The 24,423-nt window shown below is 30.2% G+C and overlaps 1 protein-coding gene and 1 long non-coding RNA gene across 16 annotated transcripts in view; one reads left to right on the forward strand and one right to left on the reverse strand.

Moving 5' to 3' along the window:
* The window catches only part of LOC145249737 (uncharacterized), a 1,648,663-nt gene that overhangs the window by 1,406,039 nt on the left and 218,201 nt on the right, over positions 1-24,423 (forward strand). For 7 of the 10 annotated variants that reach the window (XM_080111644.1, XM_080111643.1, XM_080111642.1 and 4 more), the window contains one exon: positions 16,687-16,893. In XM_080111644.1, coding sequence (XP_079967770.1) covers positions 16,687-16,893 — 207 coding nt within the window. The remainder of the gene's footprint in view (positions 1-16,686; positions 16,894-24,423) is intronic. The other 3 variants (XM_080111640.1, XM_080111646.1, XM_080111648.1) reach the window with 1 other exon arrangement.
* LOC145249739 (uncharacterized) overlaps positions 1-24,423 on the reverse strand; it is a 295,379-nt gene that overhangs the window by 128,264 nt on the left and 142,692 nt on the right. The gene's annotated exons all lie outside the window — the stretch shown is intronic.

A 24,423-nucleotide genomic window follows, 5' to 3' on the forward strand; every position in this document is an offset into this window, starting at 1 on the left:
TTTCCTTTTTCTTCATCTTATTATTATTCAATTTCTTTTGATTGTTATTTTATTTCTTTTAGTTAATTTTCGTATTTTTACTTCGTTTTTATTTTCTTTTACTTTTTCTTCTTTTTTCTTCTGAATTTTCTTTTAGTTATTTTCATTTTTGTATTTCTTTGTTCTCTTCTTTTACGTATTCTTCTATTCTCCTTCCTCTACTTCCTTTTCCTTGCCTCTTTTTTTTTATTTATTTATAATTCCTATTAACTGTTGAGATGGACGGTTTGAAATATTAACAATCGATTGAATTAAAATAGAAATACTTGATAATCAACGACCCGTAAATAATTAAGTCTCTCTCTAATCGAGATACAAATTTAACAACACTATAACGTGTCTGTTTCACAATTATTCGGTATTCTTTATCGATATGAAATTTATGGTTAATTTTTATACAGATTTTTTTCAAAGATATAAAACACGTTTTACTTTCTTTTTTGTTTTTCTTTTCGTATGCCATCTCCGGTTTCATTTATTCCTTTTAATAAATCAATTTCCCCAGAAGTCCAATGTGCGAGGATAAGTATCAGACATTCAAATTAGCACGTACCATTTTATGATTGGTTTTGAAGATACGGGAAAAGCCAAAATTACCAATAATATTCAATAATTGGTTTAAATTGATAAATACATTTGATTATTCAGGTTGTAAGAAAACTTCATTACTAAAGTCCGTTGTGAACACGCCATTTCTTACTTTTTCACCCTTAGTTCTGAGCAAATTCTACGGCGGCGCAAAACAGATGCTCGTGTATGCAAAGGCAATCACAAGAAGCACATTGACGCACATATTCCCAAAGCAAGTGCTCATTGTAAATATTCATCAGGAAACAAGTTGTGAGGTTACAAGATTCGAATTATGCTCGTGTTCAAGTCACACAAATATTCACACTTGAAATGCCAGTTTTAGAAACTTGTATTATGTTTCCAATTACAGTGAAACTTTGGCAAAACACAATTTTGATAAATACAAAGTGTGACTACTTTACACACATATCAAAAATGCATAATTTAAGTAAATATACGTTTTTTTTATAAATTCGTTATTATTGTATTAACATCTATATTTGAAAACAAAAATTATTTTCAAGTGTACAGGCAGACTCACAAAATATCATGTAGACTTTGAGAAGTTGAATTAAAATATGAATATATTATTATTATTATTATTATTATTATTATTATTATTATTATTATTATTATTATTATTATATCAATGCTTCTTTCCCTAAGGCTTTTACTATGTACTTTAATAACACAAAATGCATTTATTTGCGTTCTAAATTATCCAAGCAATAATAACTAGTTTATTAAGTTGTTATGCTTTTTCAGAGCATATGTCATACTTAATATTTATTTTTATGTTAACCAAGTGAACAGTGATTATTCTACACAACATGGATGTTAGCTAACATAACTGAAATGCATTTGCGATTTTCGCACCGTGTACTTTGACAGAAATAAGAACGAAAAGATTATGGTTTTAAGAATCGTCACTAATAACGCATCTAAGCTATTCTATCATCTACTTAATTCTTAGCAAAATCATTTCTAGCAGTCAAGAAACCAAGATTCGTTAAGGCATTTCTTGAAAAGTTTGGAGAACTAGTGGAACATTTTTTTAATAGCACAGCCGGGATGAGATCGGATCCACAAGCTTTTTAGGTGTCTAAGTTTTTTTATGATATCATACTCCTGTGAATGGGTGATTTTCAGATCATCTAGTGTGGCGTCTGTCTGCAAAGGAAAGCCAGGGAGGGACTGGTTTGTTGGGTCCAATGTAGAGTTTGAGGAAAAGCGACTGGCAAGCATGTTAGCCTTCTCGATTGTCGTGCAAACAAACTCAAGATTGTTGAATAGTGGTGGAATTGTTGATTGCCCATTATTTACTACACTGTTGAAGATTTTCCAGAAATCACAGGTTCCTAATTTCTGTGCTTTGATGCGCTTTCTGGTGGTTTCGCTATATTATCTCTTAACTGTTGCTATTTCTTTCTTACAATTACTTTTAGCTTCTATAAACTTTTGTCTGTTTGTACTGGACTTATGTCAGTTAAATCTATGGTATGCATGCTGCCTCTGAGTAATGGAAGCTGCACAAGTAAAAGTAAACCATTTGGGAGAGTGGGGTTTGCTATAGAATTTCCGCATGGGAACATGTGCTTCAATTGCTGTTTTGAACCACTCAGTGATCTCATTTGCCTACTGTTAAGCGGGAAGCTAATTCCCCATGGGGCATCTATGATGAGATCTCTGAGGCTTCCCAGTCAACCTCGTCATTTTGAGCAATGGTTCTTCAGTTTTGGGTCGAGAATTAAGGGCGATTTCTACCATTATCACAACGTGATCAGCATTCCCGAGTGGGCTATAGGCATTCGTTACACAATCATATACTTTTCATTTTATTGTTACTGGAAGAGGGGATAAGGAAAAATTCATGCAGTAAAAGCAACTGAATTTGCAACTGGTTGGTTTGAGATGGAAGACTTAATAATAGTTTGAGATGAAGGAGTAAATATTGTTCATATCTTAGTTTAGGAATAGAATAATATGTTAAAGTATGATTAAATTAATATTAGGAATTAAAATAAAATTTGATGCCAGAACTCTGGATATTTAAGATGATAGGAGGGATAACAAAAATGTATCTATTCAATATAGAGTCAAATAGCGATATATCTATGATTTGAAGTACAATTCAGTACAGGTATATCTGGAAGTAAAGTATTAGCTATGGCGTATTTAGTATGTATAATTAAGTAATAATAGAAATATGGACATATTTACAGTAGATACGAATATATAGAAATTGTAGATATTAAGTATATTCCTTAATAAAATTCTTCTGACTTCTAACGGAGAAAGATAGCTTCGCCTTTTGTTTAAAATTCGCAATTGTATTTTGCATAACAAAGAGTATCGGCTCAATTTTTTTGTATTACTTTTTATATTACTTTCACTCATCTAAGGAAAAGAGAGATATAGAGATTGCTATTTAATATAGATTCGCTGCAAATGTAAGTACAAAACTATGGCTAATACGTATCTATTTTATAGCTAAGCTATAGGATAAGAATATACGCTAATGTACACCTTAGCAATAGAAATCTATATCGAACTTCAAAACGATACTGATCTTGTGAAAATCCGTCGCCTCTGTCGAAAGTTTTAGACAGACATGCAACCATACATACATACATTTATATATTGGTAACTCAAATTTTCGACTTAAATCAATTAAAAAGCTTTCCCTATCTCTGAATACCCTTTATGTCAAATTTCAAATGTTTAGACCAGAAATTGTCTGAGTAATTAGGTAGAAACCGTAGATATCTAATTTTTGTTTTTGTTTTTTTTTTGTTTTGACCTCTATTATGACCCCTTAACATTTATTGTTTTAGGCTCAAATCAAGTTATTAAGTTAGATCCATGTCCAAGGAACCTATATCCAAAATTTCAAGTGTTTATACCCAAAATTGGCGGAGGAGTTAGGTAGAGTTCCCAAAGGTCAAATCGTTGAACTTTGACCCCTTAACAGCCAAATTTCTGGCCGAAAACAATTATAAAAATTTTCCCAGATCTCAGTGCTCTGTATATCAAATTTCGAGTCTGTAGACTGAAAATTGACAGAGTTATTGCGTAGGGAAATGGACACAGACACACACACACAGACACTTTCACTTTTATAGATACTAGCATTTCAGCCTAGCGTTGCCCGGGTGTTTGGATGTGTATGTTGAGCAAAAAAAAAAAAAAACAGTGTAGTAGGAAGGCAGGCTCGACCTGTCCCGCAAAGGAGGAAAATAAAATAAAAACTGACATCTTTGCTGTTACGACCACCGCCAAACCAGAAGTGATGTAGGTTTAAATTAAGGCTAGACAATTGAAAGCAGACACACACACACGTTTACTTTTATATATATAATAGATATAGATAGATAATGATATACCATACTAATAATTCGTATTTTAATGACACCAATAACAAATGTGCTTGTAATAGCAATCTGTCCTTTAAACATAAATGATGTCTCATTATCAGTATTTACTGATAAGTTTAATCAAAATTTGTAATTTATGTGCTTTCTTAAATCAAAAGTATGTTAACGAGTTTTATTAATTTACCGATAAGCGAATTCATCATTTCACAACTCTCGAACCGATCAATATATACGAACATTATCTAGATTGGTGATTTAGATGGAAAAACTTGTGTGTTATATAAATTTTCTTTTGGTGGAAACAATCATTTTTTTGTTTTGTTTTTTGTTTCATCTTTCCAACTCTTTTTGACTCTTCTTTATTTTTTTATAGCCTTAAAAAAATAGTTTTTATTATAGTTTATTTTCCTTATTAAAATTGTTTTAGACATGAATGTGGATGCATTCGAAGAAATAAAAATATCTTCAATAACAAAGAATTAAAGACAACTATTTATTGTGTATTGAGAGCTTCATACCCGCCAAGAAATTACAAGAGAAACTAAGCAGCCAGCTGTCATACACATCTAAATGTGCTGCCGCTATCGCTAACAGAAATCACAATTTTAATTGCTTTCAATGAAACAAATGCCCTGAAACGAAAGTTGCTAAACGATTAAAGCAAACACAAAAGAATTCTATGCCGAATGCGTTAAATCTAGAATGTCGGAGCAAAGACTTGATTCACATATGTTTTTGTAAATAACATATGATGGCATCTCTTACAAAGACCACATAACCAATTTCAAAAACAGAATAAGGCAAACCATTGGTACTTATGAAGACATTCTAACCACAATCGGTAGGCGCAAACTGTAATTATTCAGTTCTATAACAAGAGGAGAGAGGTTTGCCAAGAGATTGCTCCAAGCATCAGTCAGAGGAGGAAGAAACAGAGGAAGACAACATTACAGAATAGACAGAATTGAAGCTGAGTGAGGCGGTCAAACATGCAGAGAATAGGGAAGGATAGAGAGGGCTGGTGGACAGACCATCTGTAGCACTCCAACAGCAACCGGCATGGGGCAAATGGAGGTGATATTTGATGTTGAATAGATATAAGACCTCCATTCCAACATCATTGAACCAGGGATGATCTTTTCAGGATTTGATAAAGCCAAGCTTTTTGTGAAAACTTTGCATTAAATTCCACCCTTTGCAATTAATGCCACTTACTTTCTGAATTTTCCCTCTATGACTGTAAACACACAGAGCAATACCCATATATCTGTCTGAAGTGTTCCTAAGCTTATCAAGAATCTTAATGCCAGCAGAGCAACTAGCCCTGACAACATGCCAATTATAGTGCTTAAGAAGCTGTAATCGGAATTAACTTTTATTCTTATAAAACTGTTCAATTGTTACTTAAAAGAGAAACGCTTCTCATCACCTTGGAAAAATTTATCAGTTCCTCCATTATTTGAAAAATACTGTAAATCGGACTTCTGCATCTCAGTACAGATCTCCTGTGTGATTAATAAGTTATTTGAATAAGTGACAAATCAAAAATTAGCCAGCTACTTCATCAAAAACAAGCTACTCAGTGACAAGCAATATGGATTTCGTCATGCAAGATCAAGAACTGACACACTGACTGTAATATCACACAGAATCAATGAATCTATTGATAGAGTCTTTGTTTCTAGAAGAATGGCTCTTGATATATCAAAGACCTTTGGTATGGTTTGATGCAAAGATTTACTTCACAAGCTTGCTAGTTATTTAGAAATGTCTTCTCACCCATCAAAGTATTTCTTTCTAATAGGTTTATAAAAGTAATTGTTGATAGTCGCAAGTCTGAAGCACGTTGTATTGATGCTAAGTCCCCCCCCTTTTTTATATATTCTTCAACAATCTCCCAAATCACATTCTAAGATCATTCATTAGTATCTATGCAGATGACACAACCATCTATAGGAGCACATTAAATTGCATTAATTATAAAGATTGTTTTAATTCTTTCTTTTCTGACTTGGAGCATGTTGTGCAATGAGGAAAAAAGTATTTGGTTACTTTTAATATATATTTCACCTTGCCCCAGTTTAAATGAGTGGTGCTCTCTTTAGTAGACCTCTTATTTTTGTAAGATTCTTAGACAAAATTTTACTCCCTATGTAACATAGTGCATATGAACGTATGTGAAAATATCAGCAAAGGATGACTGGATTGTGTAGAGATTAGCAGCAGAAGTAGCCGAAAAATGCACATATGCAAATTAGGAAGTGTGCACGAGAAAAAAGAAAAAAAAGGAGAAAAATGCACCCTGAGTTCAGGAGAAAGAAAGTTGACGTTAAAGAAAATGGACATGTAAAGTTGAGGACGAAAATGGACCGACTGTGGCCAGCATGCAGTTGGAGGAAGAAGAAAGGCGTATACTGGGCAAGGTGGACAATGGCGAGAGACTTTTAAGTGGGGTCCAGACAGGAACGTAACGGTAATAAAAACTCTATGTTAAAAAAGAAAAAATGCTAACCTCAATTTTATTTATTTCATTTGCTTTGTTTGTTTGTAACAGCTACGTTATATAAACCTGAAGTGGAATATCAGAAGATCATTGAAAAAATGGTCCATTCATTTTAGTCTTCAGAAAGTATCTCACCACTGATGCAATTCTCTACCTCTAAAAGAGTCAGATACGCCCTAAGATCAATTACTATTGCCACATCTAAAGAGATGCTACTCAGAATAATTTCTCCTGTTTTAACAGAGTACACAATCGATTTGAAAATTTAATAGATATCTATTTCTTTTCCATTCCAACTCTTTCTTATAGAAGAGCTGCTGCCAGCCTTTTATCTATTCTACCATTATTTCCATGGTAGCTCCTCAACTGAGCTCAAATCTTTGGGTTCATCCTGTAAAACATTCACAGCAAAAAAACTCATCTAATAACAATCACTGTAAAAAGATTTCTTTCTTTCTTTGTGTGCCTGTAGTTAAATGTAACTTCCATGATCAGAGTTTCTTTCCCAGAGCTGCCCGTCTGCGGAACACAATATCACAAAGAAGATTCCCAGCTGACTACAGCATGCATGGTCTTTTTCAATTTCTATGTTAAATTTTTATTTAACTGTTCCCTTATGTAATCGAATTCTGCCTAGATCCAACCATGAGCAACAATCCTTAAGGTGTTTGTCTTAATATCTATATAACATAAACCATTAACCTTTGTCCTCGAGTGACCTTTGGGTTTTGATAAGCAGTAACTCATAAGTAAAAAAAAAATCTATTTAATTCTAAATACTCTCTCTATCTTTTTTTATTTTTTACAAGGGAGTCACCACTTATCAATGCATGAAGTCCACTCAAGGATAAGGGTTCATGAATTTACGGTGATAGTGTAGTAATCGTTAATAGTGTAAATTGGATAAAATTTGATTATTTATGGGGACGGCTCAGCAAGAACTCGTTTACATTGAGCTTGAAGGCTACCATGTTGTATTCAATCAGGAAGCAGATCAATCGAACAGCGTTCCACAAGCAGGCAATTCTAGAAAATAAGCTTTATTCATGAAATTTGCATTTACATTAAGGCATAGAGAGTGGAGAAAATTGTTGATAGTGGTTGTAGCTAGTCGAATGTTTTTTTGTGAAAGTTTGGCAAGGGGGGCATAAATTGGAGCTCAGGCGAGCACTTGCCATGAAAATAATGATAGAGCAAAGACATGCTCACAACATCTCTTCTGTGGGAAAGAGGTTGTAGGGAAGAGAAAAGGGCATTACCTACTAGGTTTCAAAGCTGGTTTTGAACTTTGGCAAGGCAGGATAAGGTGCGCCTAGCAACTCCTATCTCAATGTAGCAACAATACTCCATTTTAGGATGTACTTGCCTTTTATAAAGATAGAGGATTGTATCAGCAGTGAGATACCTACTGGGGCGGTAGAATGATCCAACCATTTTCCAACTATATCTATCTCAGATTTACATGATTAGCTACTGTTCAGTGATAAAAATAAAGCAACAAAGTATTATTTATTAAGAGCAAGATGAAATAGAATTGGTGAATGCTAGCAGGTTAACATCCTTAGCAGTAATCCGATTGTTGTGCAGAGTTACAGCTTTGCACGTAATGCATCGAAAATGCAAACAAACAAAATTAAATTAAATAATCTCGAGGGATATATTGAGGATAAGGCAAAGATCATTTGCAAAGTTGTCAGTATGGGAATATAAAGCTTTAAAAAACTCTTAGCATTAAAAATGATCGAAAAATACATCAAACAAGAATGTGTATTCTTAGATTAGTAAATGTTTGTGCGTCAGCTAACGTGAAACTAAAAAGTACGTACATGTACGTATTAAGAGCAAAGAATGATTTCAAATCTTTGCAAGCGACTGTTCTAAATGTGAACAAGAAAAAAAAAATGTGGCAAATATACTTCCTACTTGCTTGCTTATATGTGGGCATGATAATTTTATAAAGATTTTCTTTCACTTGCTAAACAAGCAATTGTTTCACCTTTATAATCAGATAAACAATGTGTCAAAGAAAAAGAACATTTCGTTTGGGCTTGACAGAGAATGAAATTTCACTTGTGTTCAACCTTTATTATTTTAACCTTTAAATTAGTGCAATGCCAAAAGTTTGAGAAGTAAACTCAACAGCTTTGATCTTGTAAGCCACGTTGTTAAGCATTTAACCTCGCCTTCTAGACTTTTAATAAGATTTGACATGAGGCCAGATAAATAGGACAACTAATGCTAATAGAACTCAGTAGTAATTCATTAGTACTGTTTTGATTGGTTAATGCAATGAACAACAGGATAAACAATGTTATTTTAAACTCTTAATAGAAAATATCCTTTCTTTTTATTGATGATAGTTGTTTTCTTTACACAAGAAAGATTTCTGAACAAACTTTATACAAAAAACATAAACAAGATTCAAATTGGATGCAATTTTATTTATTAATTTGTCTAGTATATTTCGGAATTCTTAAGAGACGAATTTATTATTTGGACTACTATTCTCAACTTGGGTGTTATTTTCACATTTCGGGTTGGGATTAAAGAGAACAATCTATTCCAGAGATTAAATAAAGTTCGAAATTCTGTATAAATTCTCAGTTTCTACATAAAGATTCCCAAATTCGAAATAGTACACCTGGAGACATTCGACAGTTATACCAACCAAAATCAAGGTGAGAATAATAGTCCAAATAATCTAAATAATTCAAATTAATATGTGTACTTTTATTGATTGAATTGATTTGATTTTGAACGGTTATATTCCGCTTTGTTTTGGTATAACTAAAAATGTTTAGTGTGTTGGTATTTAAAGAATTAAAATCAAATATGACTATTTACTTAAAAATTGATTAGGATTATTATCTTTTAGACTTCCACAGATATTTTTTATTGTTTTTTATGTGTGTGTGGGGGGTATTGCTCTGTGTTTACAAAAAAAATAAGTTCTTAAATGTCAAAGGTGGCCATCATAGGTGGCCATCAATTCGATTGTAGTTGTTTAGAAGTAAACCATTTAATTTTTTTCCCCTCTTCAAGTTAATAATTTAATATTATTCCATCATATAATGCTAAAACTAAAATTAAATTTTTATACAACTTTAAAAATTAACACTAGAATCATCTATATGAAGCCACACATACACCTGATGTTAACTATCTCTATCCAACCAGATTTTTTTACGATTAAAATGCATAGTTTTAATTAAATGTCTGCCCATTCTAGTGTATATGTTTTCTTATTTTTTGTCTGCTAAATGTTTCTCTTCATTATTCTGATAATTTTTTTTTATAATGCAATTAAAATAAGTATGACTAAACATAGACAAATGTGCTACCATTTATTTTAATTGGAACTTTCTCGAAAAATAGATTTTAGCTGTTTTGTTATGGCATGTGCTGGCCATCGCAATATATTTGCTTTGAAAAACGTATTTTATATTAGGATTATTTCCCAGCTCATTTCCATTTTAATTATGACTTTATACGATAAAACGGATAATGTGAGATACAAATCTGTGATTGGTCGAATAATCTAAAGTTAGAGAGGAAGATTTAGAAATGGACAGACAGTTATGATAGTTGGCAAGAGTCAAAAAAGAAAACAATTATCTGTGTGGAAATGCTCTACTCTCTGATCACCTTAGAAAAATTGAATGAACAAAATTCTAATTTAGGATACAACAAAGCTGGCCTGTGAGCATGATTGTAGACTTGAATAAATAAATATTTAAAATATTTTACATCGTTCATGATCATCGATTCATTTATTCAGTTCAGTAACTATGAAGAATAAAATCTAAGATGGCCATGCAATCACAAGTAAATTCCAGATAAAACTACTAAGATGATTATAAAGGGATATACAACATTCTAAAAACAAGAATATTTTCATTGTTTTTTACTAATGTTTATCGTCAACAGACTTAAAAAAGAAGTATGGATGTACTCTTTCTGCATTTCTTCTCAAGCCTAAACAGTAAGTTATGGTCGACTACGAGAAGGAAAACACAGACGATTAGAGCCTCTAAAAGATGTATATTTATCTTTCGTCCGTAGTTTATGTAAGTAAACAGATATTAAAAACTCAGATTCATCGCTTCTTTGAACCTCATGAGTAAGCTTGGAAACACAGTTTTAACAATTGATTTATTCAGGATTCCCATAATTCTAACCTGTTAAGTCAAAGTATTGAGCTTTAGATGATAATGATTTTTCAGTCATAATATCTTTGTAAGTAACTGCAGTTACCTTTTATGCTTTGCTATAAACAAGGTAATTATTAAAAAGTATGATACAATTTTTAATCAAGATGTGTTTTACTGAACATATTATGGCACCAAATGTGGCCATATGTGCTGCGGAAGTTATTTGACTTGGCAGCATTAAATGTAGTCTGATACCATATATTAGGTTAAGAAGTAAGTTCTTTGATTTCAAATGATGTATTTTCAAATAAGTTTTCGTTATAATACCTTTACTTTATATATCATTTTAAAAAATGTTTTTCGTTCTATCTAATTGTTTGAATTACATCGTTTTAAAATAATTGTTTTCTTTTCTAAATAGTGAATACAAGATAGAAAAATAGCAAATTTGCACAATTTTCTTATTTCAATTCAAACTAGGCCGAAAAGTTGCTGAAATAGCTTGTGATATCAATGAAGCATTTGTCCCTGGAACTACTACTGAACGCATAGTACAGTGGTAGTTCAAGAAATTTCATGGTAGCGACGAGAGTCTTGAAGATGAGCATAGTGGTTGGCCATCGGATGTTGACAACAAATAATTAAGAGCATTAGTTGAAGCCAATCCACGCACAACTGTTTGATAACTTTCTTCTGAATTAGACATAATGTATATGACGATTTCCAACCACTTGAGAGAGATTGGAAAGACAAAAAAAACTTGATAAATGGGCGCCTCATGAACTGAACGATAACCAAAAGAAATACTGTTATGAAGTATCATCTTCCGTTCTGTTACACAAGAATGACCAGTTTCTCAACCGGGTTGTGACTTACAATGAAAAGTGGGTTCTTTACAACAACCAGCGATGCTCATCTCAGTGGTTAAATGCCGACGAAGCTCCACGACACTTCTCAAAGCCAGAGTTGGTCATAAAGAACGTCATGCTGACTGTTTGGTGGTTTGCAACTGGTCTCATCCATTACAGTTTTTGGAATGCAGGCGAAACCATTACAGCAGTGAAGTACTGTCAACAAATAAATTAAATGCATCAGAAACTTTGACAACAACACCCAACATTAGTCAACAGAAATGCCCAATTCTCGTCCACAACAATGCCCAACCACATCTTGCTGAACTGACCCTGCAGAATCTGAACAAATTGGGCTATGAAACTCTGCCTCATCCGCCACACTCCAGACCTCTCACCTACCGACTATCATTTTTTCAAGCATCTTGACAACTTTCTGTGTGAGAAATGCTTCAAAAACCTAAGCAATAAAAAGAACGTCTTCAGTGACTTCATCATCACTGGCAAAAGTATGTTGATTCTGATGGTGCTTATTTCGATCAATAAATTTTTGTTTAAGCTGAGATATGTTCATTTGAATTTAAAAGTTAAAACCCACAAGAACTTCCTTGTCAACCTGATAGAACCGCATGTGTTCCGATTGGTTGTTCTATCAATCGTTCTACACACATGCTGTGTTTAAAAGATTTGCAGAACTTTGGTGTTAATGGAGCTTTATTAGAAACTTAGATAAATGGGCCGCTATGTCACCAACACAAAAACAAGAAAAATTTGCCACGAGCAATAACAAATATTCATTGGAAGAAAGTTGTGTAACGATAATAAAACTGAAAATTTATGTTGCTCTTGTTAAGAAGAAAGGACAGGTTGAATTTGGTGCTAAATCTTTGCAGATTTGGAAAGTTGTTTTGTGGTGTTGTCCCTTAGAGGAGGTTGAATTTAGAAAATAACTTTTCTTAATCTTTTAAATTTCTGTCTTTGATCTGTCGGTGATATATATTTTATATGCTGACCCCCAATGTTTTCAAATTAATTATTCCATAATTTAACTTAATTCACTGATTTAAATTACACCATCTAGTTTCTCGATTTGTCACAAATTTATTACGAATAATATAAATTGTTTCATTCGACTGAAAGAATCAACATTTACTTTCAAGAAAGAAAATATTTTAATAATTTCAACCATATCATTTCTAGAAAACAAACACAATATTGATTAATGTTTTAATTACGTTTCAAATGCATATAATGGGAGATAATTAGTTATTTTTCAAACAAAACTAAATCTTTAATTAATTCTTAAAAAGGAAAAAACTTGTCTGAGTCTATGTATAAATCAAAGGTAAATATTTTATAATAAATCGTATTTTTCCTTTCAAAATAAAACAAAACCGGAGTGAATTGTTATAGTATAAGAACCTTGCAACACTCATCTACTTCATATGTTCAATATGTAAATCTTTTAATGACATAAAATCAATCAAAATTAAATTCAACGAACAGTGTTATTGTCGATTGTTGATCAAACAGCTATTCATTTGATTTCATTAATTGTCCAACTCAACCTTTTCTTAGTTACTTAAAGCTGCCTTCTTTTTTTCCTTTACTTTCATTTTACTTCAGTCGAACTCAGAAATCAAGGCGGCTTCTTTTCTGAGGCTAACACTTGATCTCTATATAAGCTACATAGATATTCAAATATTCCATTAAAGTTCTCCTTAAACTCTCAAACATTAATTTAGTAAATAAGTTGGGGGACATAATTTTCCTGTCTTCAATTGACCATTTAAATATGTTATAGCATATCTTTATTGTGGTCTTTTGATCTTTCTAGATTCCAAGACTAAAACTCATCTAGTCTGGTGGAGTATTCAGCTCTGTGCTGTTACTTAAGGTAACATGATTTGAAAAAGATGCAGCATTCCTTGTAAAAGACAGTGTTAGTTAGCCATACCGAGGAGATCTTATTTGACCATGAATACTATGTGATTTTGAAGGTTTATTTGTAGGGAAAAGTGTCTTCATACCAAGTTATTCTGACAAACCCCTGTATAGAGAGACCTTAGACATTCGAGGATAGTGTCTAGTAGGCATTCAAGTTCTTTAATATGAAATAGTATATGTGTTCATAAATTGAAATGTGCATGCTTAAAGCTTAAATTTCTGATCCCAAATATAAGTTTCTAACCGTAAAGCGATGTTGCAAATGATTCATAGGTTTCTTTTATCTTTGATTACACACAAAATATCAGTCACAGACTGTTTGTACGTGAGTACTAAAGTTTTTAGTGGGAGTGATTAAAGATGATAAAACAAGTTTAATGATAACAATTATAAGGTATTAATTCAAAGCATGCATAAGATTTCTTCAGTTAACTAGAACACATCGTCTACAATCCAGAATCGTTTTACACCTGAATGAATATCACGGCAATTGTGAATCAATATTAAAAACTGTCCATTCTCTTTGGAAATGCAAGTCCATGAATCTGGTTTACGGCAAAATAGACTGTTCAACTGACGATTCGGAAAATTCAGTTTCAACTTGACATTCATATCAGAACAATGCGAATGACTTTGAGTACCTTCATGCATAACTTGAAGAAAACTAATGAATATTGTCAAGAAAGAGTCATGTAGAAACCGAAATCATCATTCCGGAATGGAGGTGCAAAGAGAATATTGAAATAATGCGAACGTGAGCATACATCTTTATACAATAAATCAACTTAGCAAAGATAAGCCGTATATATTTGTCTCCCCATGAGGACGAAGTTAGATACAAGATCGACTGACAATAAAACCATATCCTCTTCAAAAGGATTCGATTGTGCCCGTAAGGATCGAAGATATTACATTTGGATTCAAGCCAAAAAAATCTGGATATAAATGTAGTTTATCCTTAATTACTTGAGTTGATTCACAAGGGAAGAGTTAGCATGTTAGTTTTTGATGTAGGGAAACTTTGGCTTCCCAAATATAAGCCCTATCTATCAAACTTCAGCTCCTGTCCCATCACTGCAAGATTGCATGTCTGTGCTTGGTTTGCAAGTGCTTAAACAGAACGTGTTCCACAAAATCTGTTGCACTTGTACTCCTTCAACCCTGATCAACAGAAAAAGAAACAAGATCACACCCATTTACTATAGAGGTCCCTTGTTGTTGAAAGGCTTTCTACTCTAATAATTTAATTTTTTTAACCATTTCCCCTTGGAATTTCCTTCCTGCTCCCTGTTTCTCCGGCTGCACCAACGTGTAGAAATTTAAATGTATATGAACAAGCATCTCGCTGCACAACTCCCCATTTAGGATGCTCTTATAAATCTGACCCCTAATTCAAAGTAGTTGCATAGATCTTAGTAGCAATATATCAATGTGGGGTGAACTGGAATAAAAAATAATTTTACCGATATCAATTTTCACTTGATGGTAGCAAATTAATTATATTTTGGGATGTTTTATTTGACTTTGAAATGAGTAAAATTTCGATTTCATTTCATTAGTCTTCTGCATTTCATATTTGCCGATTAGACAATCTCATTTTTTAAATAGGTAATGAAAATCATAGCATGCATGAAAATTAAAGTGTATATTCATTATTATACATATTAAAAATTATTATTCATAAAATTAATGCATAGAAATAATCAGTAATAATCATATTTGAATAAAGAACAACTATTATTATTATTAATGGCAGAAAACTGAGAGGAGGACATAATTTATTTTGTAGGTTTCCGATTACTTTTTGATTGTGTTTGAAAGATTAAATCTTAAAGTTAATTTCCAAAAGAAAAAATATATTTTTACACGTGAAAAAAAGTTATAATGAAACATTTTTTTATCGTGAGATTCGGAAACTGACAAGTTCAGCTAAATTTTGAAGTTAAATAAAATTCATTGTAAAAATCCCTTGAAAGATAAATATTAGTTTTCTGGGACTATTTCAAAGATAATTGGTCAAGTAAAGTCCTAAGATATTGAATCAAATTTTAAAAAACACCTTGTTTGTACAAATAAATAGCTTAATCAGCCCCAAAAGAGAGAGATTCTGGCTTCACACAATCAAAATAAGAAAAAATTCGTCTAGCATGAGTTCTACGAAAGCCCAAAATGTCAAAAAATCAAAAGGTTATCTGAAAATGATGTTGGGTGGTTGAAGGGAGGGATGGGGGTGCAAAATTGACTGGTTTTCTTTGTTTTCTTTTTTTTTTTTTTGCCTAGCCGTGCATCCGTACATTCCTATCATGAACGTTTTTTAATTGAATTACTTTTGTGTGTTCCTGCTTTTAATTTTTTTCAATTTTTTATGTTTTTTTAAGATTATATAAACATTGTTACAGTGAAGATTACACGACAATCAGTGTAAGGAAAATATTAGAATCTTAAATATAAAATGTAAGGAAAATATTAGAATCTTTCATATAAAAATTACGCTAAAAATGTAAGGAAAATATTAGAATCTTTCATATAAAAATTACGCTAAAAATGTAAGGAAAATATTAGAATCTTACACATAAAAATTACGCTAAAAATGTAATCTTAAAAAAAGAGGAAATATTTTTTGCAATTATATTTTTTTGTGTGAAAATATTAAATAGACAATGCTTAATTCAATGATAATATCATTAGTTAAAGAAATTAATTTTTCTTTGGGTTGTATCGATTTTGTTAATACGGATTTTAGGGTCTTTTTCGTAATGTTCTTGAAAAAATTAATTTTTTTATTGTTAAAATTTATTATGCTTTATTTTCGTAAAAAAGCAAAAATAAATTTGTTCATTTTTTTTATTACTAAAAACCATAAGTTCAGTAATGGTGTTTTTGTTTAAACAAAATAATACATTTCCATGAAGATTCAAATAAAAATAATTGGTTCATTATATTCCATGATCATTATTTGATAAATACTGAAGATTTCATTAAAATTGGTTAATTTTCTGATCTTTGGTGAATGTTTAAGTAAAGGGAGGGGTCAAGATGTTAATACATTTTGAGCATCGGTTATTCATTTTGCACCTACCTAACAATTATCAATAAGAATAAACCTGAAGTGTGGAAACAGAGTAAAAATAGAAATTCAACGTTGATGAAGGCAATGTAATAAAATAACAAGTGTCCATTTTTAAAAATGATAAAACTTGTACTCTGTATTTTGAATCACTGTTGACATTTTTTTTTTCTTATTTTTGCAGGTGTCATTACAAATGATTTTGCTGACGAAATCATTTTAGATCCCAAACTCATCGCCAAGCATTATATAAGAACGTGGTTTTTTTTGGACCTTATCAGTTCAATTCCAATGGATTATATCTTTCTTATGTGGGACACTGAGGCCAACTTCAGTCAATTGTTCCATGCAGGTACGAATGTGCGAATGGATCCATCACAGTACTGGCAAGGTGATCATTCTTGTTTTTCTAATATTTCTTTCTGTCACACACTTTTAAGCACGACGATGCTAGTTCCTTCCAAACAATAAGTCAATTTGACAATTATCATTTGCATTTAAGTTTTGTTCATTGATCTTGGAAGAATCTTTTGGGAAATCGAATTTTGTTGATTTGTAAAAAAACAATAAAAAAACAACAACAACAATCTCATGGCATAAATATAATTGTTCATTTTTTATAGTTGAAGATGAACAATCATATTTAAATGAATCTCATGAGATATGAGGATAATTTAATACTTTATTTTCAATGTAAGTGAAATGTATTAGTTTGGTTGATTGAAATAGGGAATAATAGGTTTTTTTTCAATCTTTCAAAAGAGTAAAAATGAAAGTATAATGCTTTTAGTGTATAGACAATAAATAATCTGACATTTAATCTTTGTAAAAAGCTCCCAAGATCATTTGCAAGCTTTCATCATGATATTGTCATTTGGCAGTAATTAAATACCATGAAAGCATACATATATAATTAATAATTACATGTGTATACATATATATATATATATATATATATATATATATATATATATATATAGACGTCTATGCACATATCCATTAATGAGCGTGTATATATATATATATATATATATAGACGTCTATGCACATATCCATTAATGAGCGTGTATATATATATATATATATATATATATATATATATATATATATATATATTCCCTATGTTACAATTAATTACTTGCATTTTTCATTGCTGAGCTCATGTTTCTCATAAAGCAAGCCCATCAACAAACTGAACAAGAGTCAGTGGCAGTGACCTACTGGGCCAGATTATTACCTAGAATTCTCTTGCTTTTTACTAGATGTCTCTGCACTTTAACAATGATTGCTGCTCTTTATGCACCCATGATTAAAATTTTTACCCCACCTCCTTTTTAAGTCAACAATTCAGCACAACATGCACTTTCTTTATTCCCCATTTTCTCTCTCTCTCTCTCTCTCTCTCTCTCTCTCTCTCTCTCTCTCTCTCTCTCTCTCTCTCTCTCTCTCTCTCTTTCTTCACTCTCCCTTTCTCCAAAACAAACAGAATATTTCTTTTGGGACATTTTACATGTTTTGTCATGTTCAAGTCTCACTATATTCTACATAATTGTAAATGAACAAACTCAACTACTTTATATCCAGTCTCCATGTTGTATCTATCTTTATTAACATCTTCATAAAATTTATTGCAAAACACATTGACTCATCATTGATATATTAATCTTTATGGAAATTTCATCATTGTTGAGTGAGAAATTACTCCCAGTGATACCTTTTTAAAAACTTGGATCATTTGTTGCTCATTTTTTTTTTTTTTCATTATTTATAGAATATTCCATCGTCTGATGATTATTCTATGAATTAAAAACAAAACACATTGAAATAGTTTAACGTTTGGCTTTTACATCAGTTTGCTTTGTCGTTGTTCAACAGTCAGTGAGATTGTTATAACATGTTTTCACATTTCACTGTTATTCATTCATGTAGTTTGCAATTAGTATGTGATCAAGGGTGTTCATAGGGATGTGATTCCACTATCTGATTGTCAAGTTGTTTTGTTATGCTTCCATCAAACACAAACACGGGATTGTCTCCCCCCTGTGAATGTGGCATGTGAACTCCTGACCAAAAAAAAAAAGAAACAAACAAACAAAACGCAATGAATGTGCACAGATTTTGTGTTTTCAAATCGAAAAAGGAAAATAAAGATATCATCATAGATTCATCAAATATCAAACTTAAAAACTTTGGTTTTATTTTATGTATAATTAAAAAAACATATTTTTTCCACTTCAAATTAAATAATATTTTGTGAGGAAAAAGGATATGTGAGGTGAGTTATTACTTTATATGTACAATAACTACTTAAAAATGGCTCATTATAACACTTCTCTTGTATATACTTGTTATAAAGCTCTATCTGAAAATATAGAGCTTTTTGTGTGTGCAAGAAGAGCTGTCTTGAATCTGATCTGTTCTGACTCTGAGAGGCTGATTTTTAGGTTATATATATATATATATATATATATATATATATATATATATATATATATATATATATATATAATCATCTCACTAGGAACAGATACTTATTTTCATACTCATCTAAAAAAAGTTCAGTTCTATTTACAACACTAGTATACATAACCTTTACTGATATTTTATGCATAGTTCTAAGCATATGTTTTTTTATTATTTCTATATCAGTATGAGTATTCATTAACCCTAAATATGCATAAAAAAGAAATAACAAAAGTCAAATAGACATATATGTTGAAAACGATATATAAAAAATATCAGTAAAATGCCAAAACAATTGTATGCTTTTGTAGTAAATGCAATTGAATCTTTTTGAGATGATCATAAAATTGAATGTCTGTTCCCAGTGAAGCAGTATATTATAAAAGTATTAATAGCTCTAGTATTGCACTACGAGCTATTTAAATGAAATTTGTGTTATTAATATATACATTTGAATGCAAAATTGGACATTTTTTTATTTCAATAGTAAAAGTAATAAGTAAATCAATCTATGAATTAGAACAGAAGCCAATTAAGACAGATAATCTTGAACAAACGAAATCAATATGTTATCAAATAGAGCTCTGAATAATAATTGATAATAAAAATGTACTGAACTAAACACTTTATTGCAACTATACAGAATGACCGATTATCAGAAGTCTACTCTAATGGCATCAATCCGTAATGTATCATTTGGGTACACACCTTATTGGCAGTAAAACTGCAATAAAATGTCAACTAAGTACATATTGTTATCATTTAATATACGTAAAATGTTGAAGTCAAACAAAATGTTATAATTAAAGCATTAAAACTATTCTTATACATGGACACAAATGTCATATTAATGGTTTATAGAATGTAAAATAAAAAACATTTGATTTTGATGACTCAATGATATTTCTTGAAATAATTTTAATTTGCAGTCAAAATCTGGCAATGATTTAACCTAACTGGCAAAAAAGATATTCCTCAACTAAAATAAATCTAAAATAATTTTTCAGCTATTATGGGATATTTTATTGTAATACTTTTTTGTGTGTCAACGCTAAAACATTTTGGTTTTTTTTATTGTGAAAAATATAAAATATTTTAATGGAAATTAATGGTGAGAGAAATAAGCGAATGTTTAATGACGGAAACTTTGACAGAAGTGAATCTTTTGCAGATCGAAACTGCCACGTTTGCTGCCAGATTTAGAATCGTGTATTTTTATCATTCAGAATTAATTGATCAACAAAGTCCATCACTTTTTTTCAGTTTCTTTCAGAGTAGACTTCATTTGCTCGTATCGGCTTTAGTACAAACTAATATCACCTTTTATAATACTGACTATAGTTTTAATGTAGAATAACATAGATGTGTTCTTTTGATGAAGAAGGTGGGCTATTAAAGACAAATTTAGCAATGTATTTCAAAGTTAGAGACATGGATAATTTTTGGTTTTAAACATAATTTTGTAAAATATATTTTTTAAGAAACGAATCATTTAATTAATCTGACTTGAATGATGTAAGAAAATTCAAACTAAGAAAAAACAGCACACAGTTGGTTTCTTGTGATTCTTTTGCAATTTGAAATTAAAATGTGCCCTTCATTTTTAGAGTTGAAATATATTTTATTTCTTGTAGAAAAGCGAATGTTCATTACCGGTCTTCAAATTTATTTCATGTAGTTTATTTTTAATTCGGAATGTATATTAGCTACGATCTAAATTCCTTAATATTTCCCTATAAAAGCCCAATGGTTTATACTTCCAAACAGATTGTTATTTATTTCTAATTACCAACAAGTATCCAGCATAATAGTTACTAAAATAATCCAAAATAAGTATAAGATAATCTTGTTTTTAATCACAAATGGAAAACCAAAATCATCAGTAAGTACTTATGTACATTTTAAAGAATTTTATGAATTTATGAATCGTAAGTATTTTCTCATGAAAATATTTAATGGACGGCTATAAATTAAATTACATTATTAGTTCATAATGGATTTATTATTCATTTCTTTTTTTATCATATTACATTTTACAAAACTCTTCCAAAAAATCTTAGATCTTTATGAATAAACTTGAGATGCTGAATAAGTTTTGTTGTGATTCATCACTTAAAAGAATATCGAAAAATTTATTTCCTCCCAGATTTTACAATAAACGATGGTTGAAAGTTATTTTATATTCACTAATCCAATTACAGTGAAATTTGTCATTTATGCAAAATGACTGCAACTCATAATTCAATATTGTATTTTTTTTCAAAGAAAAGTAAAACTATTGCATAATTGCACATGAAAAAAAGTGTATCATAGAAATAAAACTTTATGTAAAAGTGATGGAATTAAAATAAATTAATTTCTGATTAATGAAAAATACTAAAATAATGATCATATTTAAATAAGAGATTTTTTCATTATGATTCCACAAGAGGTTAAAGATAAAACTCTCTCTCTCATAGATTTTATATAAGTTTGATTGCATAATTCATGAAAGTTTTCTTTCTGCAGATCTCAAAATCACCTCTGTCAAAATTAGAGGTTGGAGAAGACTGGTGCACGAGAAGTAATACAAAAATCCAAATCTTATTGGATGATTTATAAATGACTGATTGGACCTCTTACTCATCACATTCCATATTTCTTGTTTTTTTTTTTTTCCAAAATAGAATTTGTCTCCTGATTTCTTAATAGAAGTAAATTTTCTAGATTTAATCAACTGTTTTCTTCGGTTGTCTTAGCTTATGTTTCGCTTCTCTAGTTAATGCCTTTGTTGCCTACTCTTATATCATCCATTCTATGTATTATTTCAAATAGTCAGCATTAATTGTGCTATTTTCTTTCCTTTGTTTTGATCCTTGACTACTCTCAGTTCAGCTTGTTTCATTTCTGCTTATGCTCCTGCTGATATTATTGCCCCAACAAAAATCAGACCAAAAAGTATTGCTTACTATGTGATTCAATTCTTGCTATAAGGAGTATAATGACTAAAATAAAAGACTCACCATGCAAAAATTACTGGAGACAAATGTTATATTTGTATTGATTATTATCAGGATAATTATCAATTTATAACATTTTCATTCTTTTACTGTTTCATTGTAACTGTAAAAATTTTTTCATGTTCTTTATACTTTTCTTGTGAAAACTACACTCGAAATATAATCAAAATAATAAAATCTGAATGATAAAATAAGCAGAATAAAATGGCTAAAATTTGATGTGGTTTCTTCCTTCAATTCAAGCACTTCCAAATCAAAAGATTTCTCTTAAATTAATATCAGTAATGGTTATTGATCTACTTATAAAAGAGCAAATCTGCTCTTCAGAAATTGGTAAATAGTTTATAGTAGAGAATTCACTAAAATACAAACATTTGCAAACTTATGACTTTCTATGTAAATAATATTTCAATTAATTTATAGCTTTATTATGTATAAGTTTCTACTTTCATAAGCTAATTATGAAAATAGTTGGGAAGCTGGGTCGAAATTTTTTACCATATTAAATTAGTTCTTAGTTTTTAAAAAGATTCATTTACTTTTCTTATGGAAATTCCAAAACCGTATACATTATTTTTATAAATACATAAAATGTTCCTTCTATATTATATAAAAAGTGTTATTTCTTTAATAAAAATTCTCACCGTTAGATATAAAATGCAATATAAATAGATTATTTCTTAATATAATTGGTATAACTAACAGATTTATGACAATCAGTTATAAAATGTGTAAACAAAATATTTGACATTTTAATACTTATTTGTAATAATTGTTTGGATATTTTTACATGATTTTATTTGCACACGACATCTGCATTACATTGTTATTAAATATTTAACTTTTTACTTAATTATATTAATTCATATTTACTTTTTTGTAATGTATTTTTAATTATTTAATAAAGGACTTTATCTAACATGTCAATGCATTTCACATGCAACAATCATCTTTCAAAAGAGTTCATGCTTCAATATATTTTAATAGTGTTTATGCTTGCACAAAGTTTTCTACAATAAATAGGCCTCTCTTTTCAATAAGGATATTTCTTAGATGCATGCATCATAGTTAAGAGTCAGAAATATTCAATCTTATTTCATTATTGGAATGGAAAATTTTTACAATATTCGTTGTAAGCACTCACTATAAGGGCAAGGAGTATTTATTGAGCTGCTTCCATATATTTTAACATTAAAAAAATGTAACTATGTTGTCTTGGAAGTGTTTGCATGAGATTAAAATCATATAAAACAACTGGGCATTGTAATTTGTATGTTTGAAAAAATCACATAAAATTATTTTATCTTTTTTACACAATAAAATTCTTTATATTACATTGTTGTAGCTTCTTAAAGTTTACAGGGTACATACTAAAAGATTCACTGTAGACAAAACAGGAAAAGTAATAAACACATTTTGAATATATTTATAAGATTCCTAAGAAGGATAGAAACCATAAAATGTGCCACCTTAATCTGATACAGTCCTTTAAGTCTTAGCTTATCTTACTCAAAAAACATCGGTCATACACAGAGCAACATCAAAAGAACAGAGAATACTGGGAAATAATAAAAAGTTATTTCTGCTTGAAATGTCTTATTACTTATTAGTTTTCTTATTTCAAATAGATTAATGGTTTAATAAACTTATTTTCTTTATAACTATTAGAAGATTCATTATCATTCAGAAAAAAAAAATATAATGACATCATTTTCCGCCATTTCTCAGTTGTGTACTGTCTTTTTTCTGGGAAAATACTTTTTGTATTTCCGTTTTTTTGTTTGTTTTTTTGCTGGCAGTTTAAAAATAAAAAATAATTAGAATAACCATAATTATTTTACAAATAGAAATTAGAAAAAATATTAGTTTGGATATTTTTAATCAAATTTCATATGGTTTAAAGTATTTTCTTTTAAAGCCAACATTAAATCCTGTTAATAATGATTTCTTAAATTGCATAGTTGATCAACAAATTAAATATTTTCTAAACCAAATACTTATCACTCAGTAACTCTAAAAATAACACTTATGATAGTTTTATTAATTTATATTACTATAATATACCATAATTATAAAGTAGAAGGAATAAAAACGAAAAAGGTATCCGTAATTAAATTAAACTTGCCAATATATATAAACATTTATTCATATTATTTGGATCCTCCAGACTATTGCTCTCATCTTAGGTATTATTCTCACAACCTTTTGGTCAATGCAACCTCCTATCTTCTTCAGGTGTATCTTGTCCAACTCGGGAATCTTTCTATTGAACCTGGGAATCTGTGCAGAATTTAGACCAGAATCCATTATTTAATCCACGAGGTTAGCATGCTCTCTAGGGTATAAGCCCTAAGTAATTTGCAATTGTATTCTGAGTGTTGCTTGCACCGAGGATTAAACCTTCAACCTCCAGAAGAGTGTAACTTTACAACTGATTTTTTTTTCAAGTAATTTATCTA

This window comes from Euprymna scolopes, chromosome 28, assembly GCF_053919585.1.
Source record: "Euprymna scolopes isolate OS-2025 chromosome 28, ASM5391958v1, whole genome shotgun sequence".
Classification (NCBI taxonomy): Eukaryota; Metazoa; Mollusca; class Cephalopoda; order Sepiida; family Sepiolidae; genus Euprymna; species Euprymna scolopes.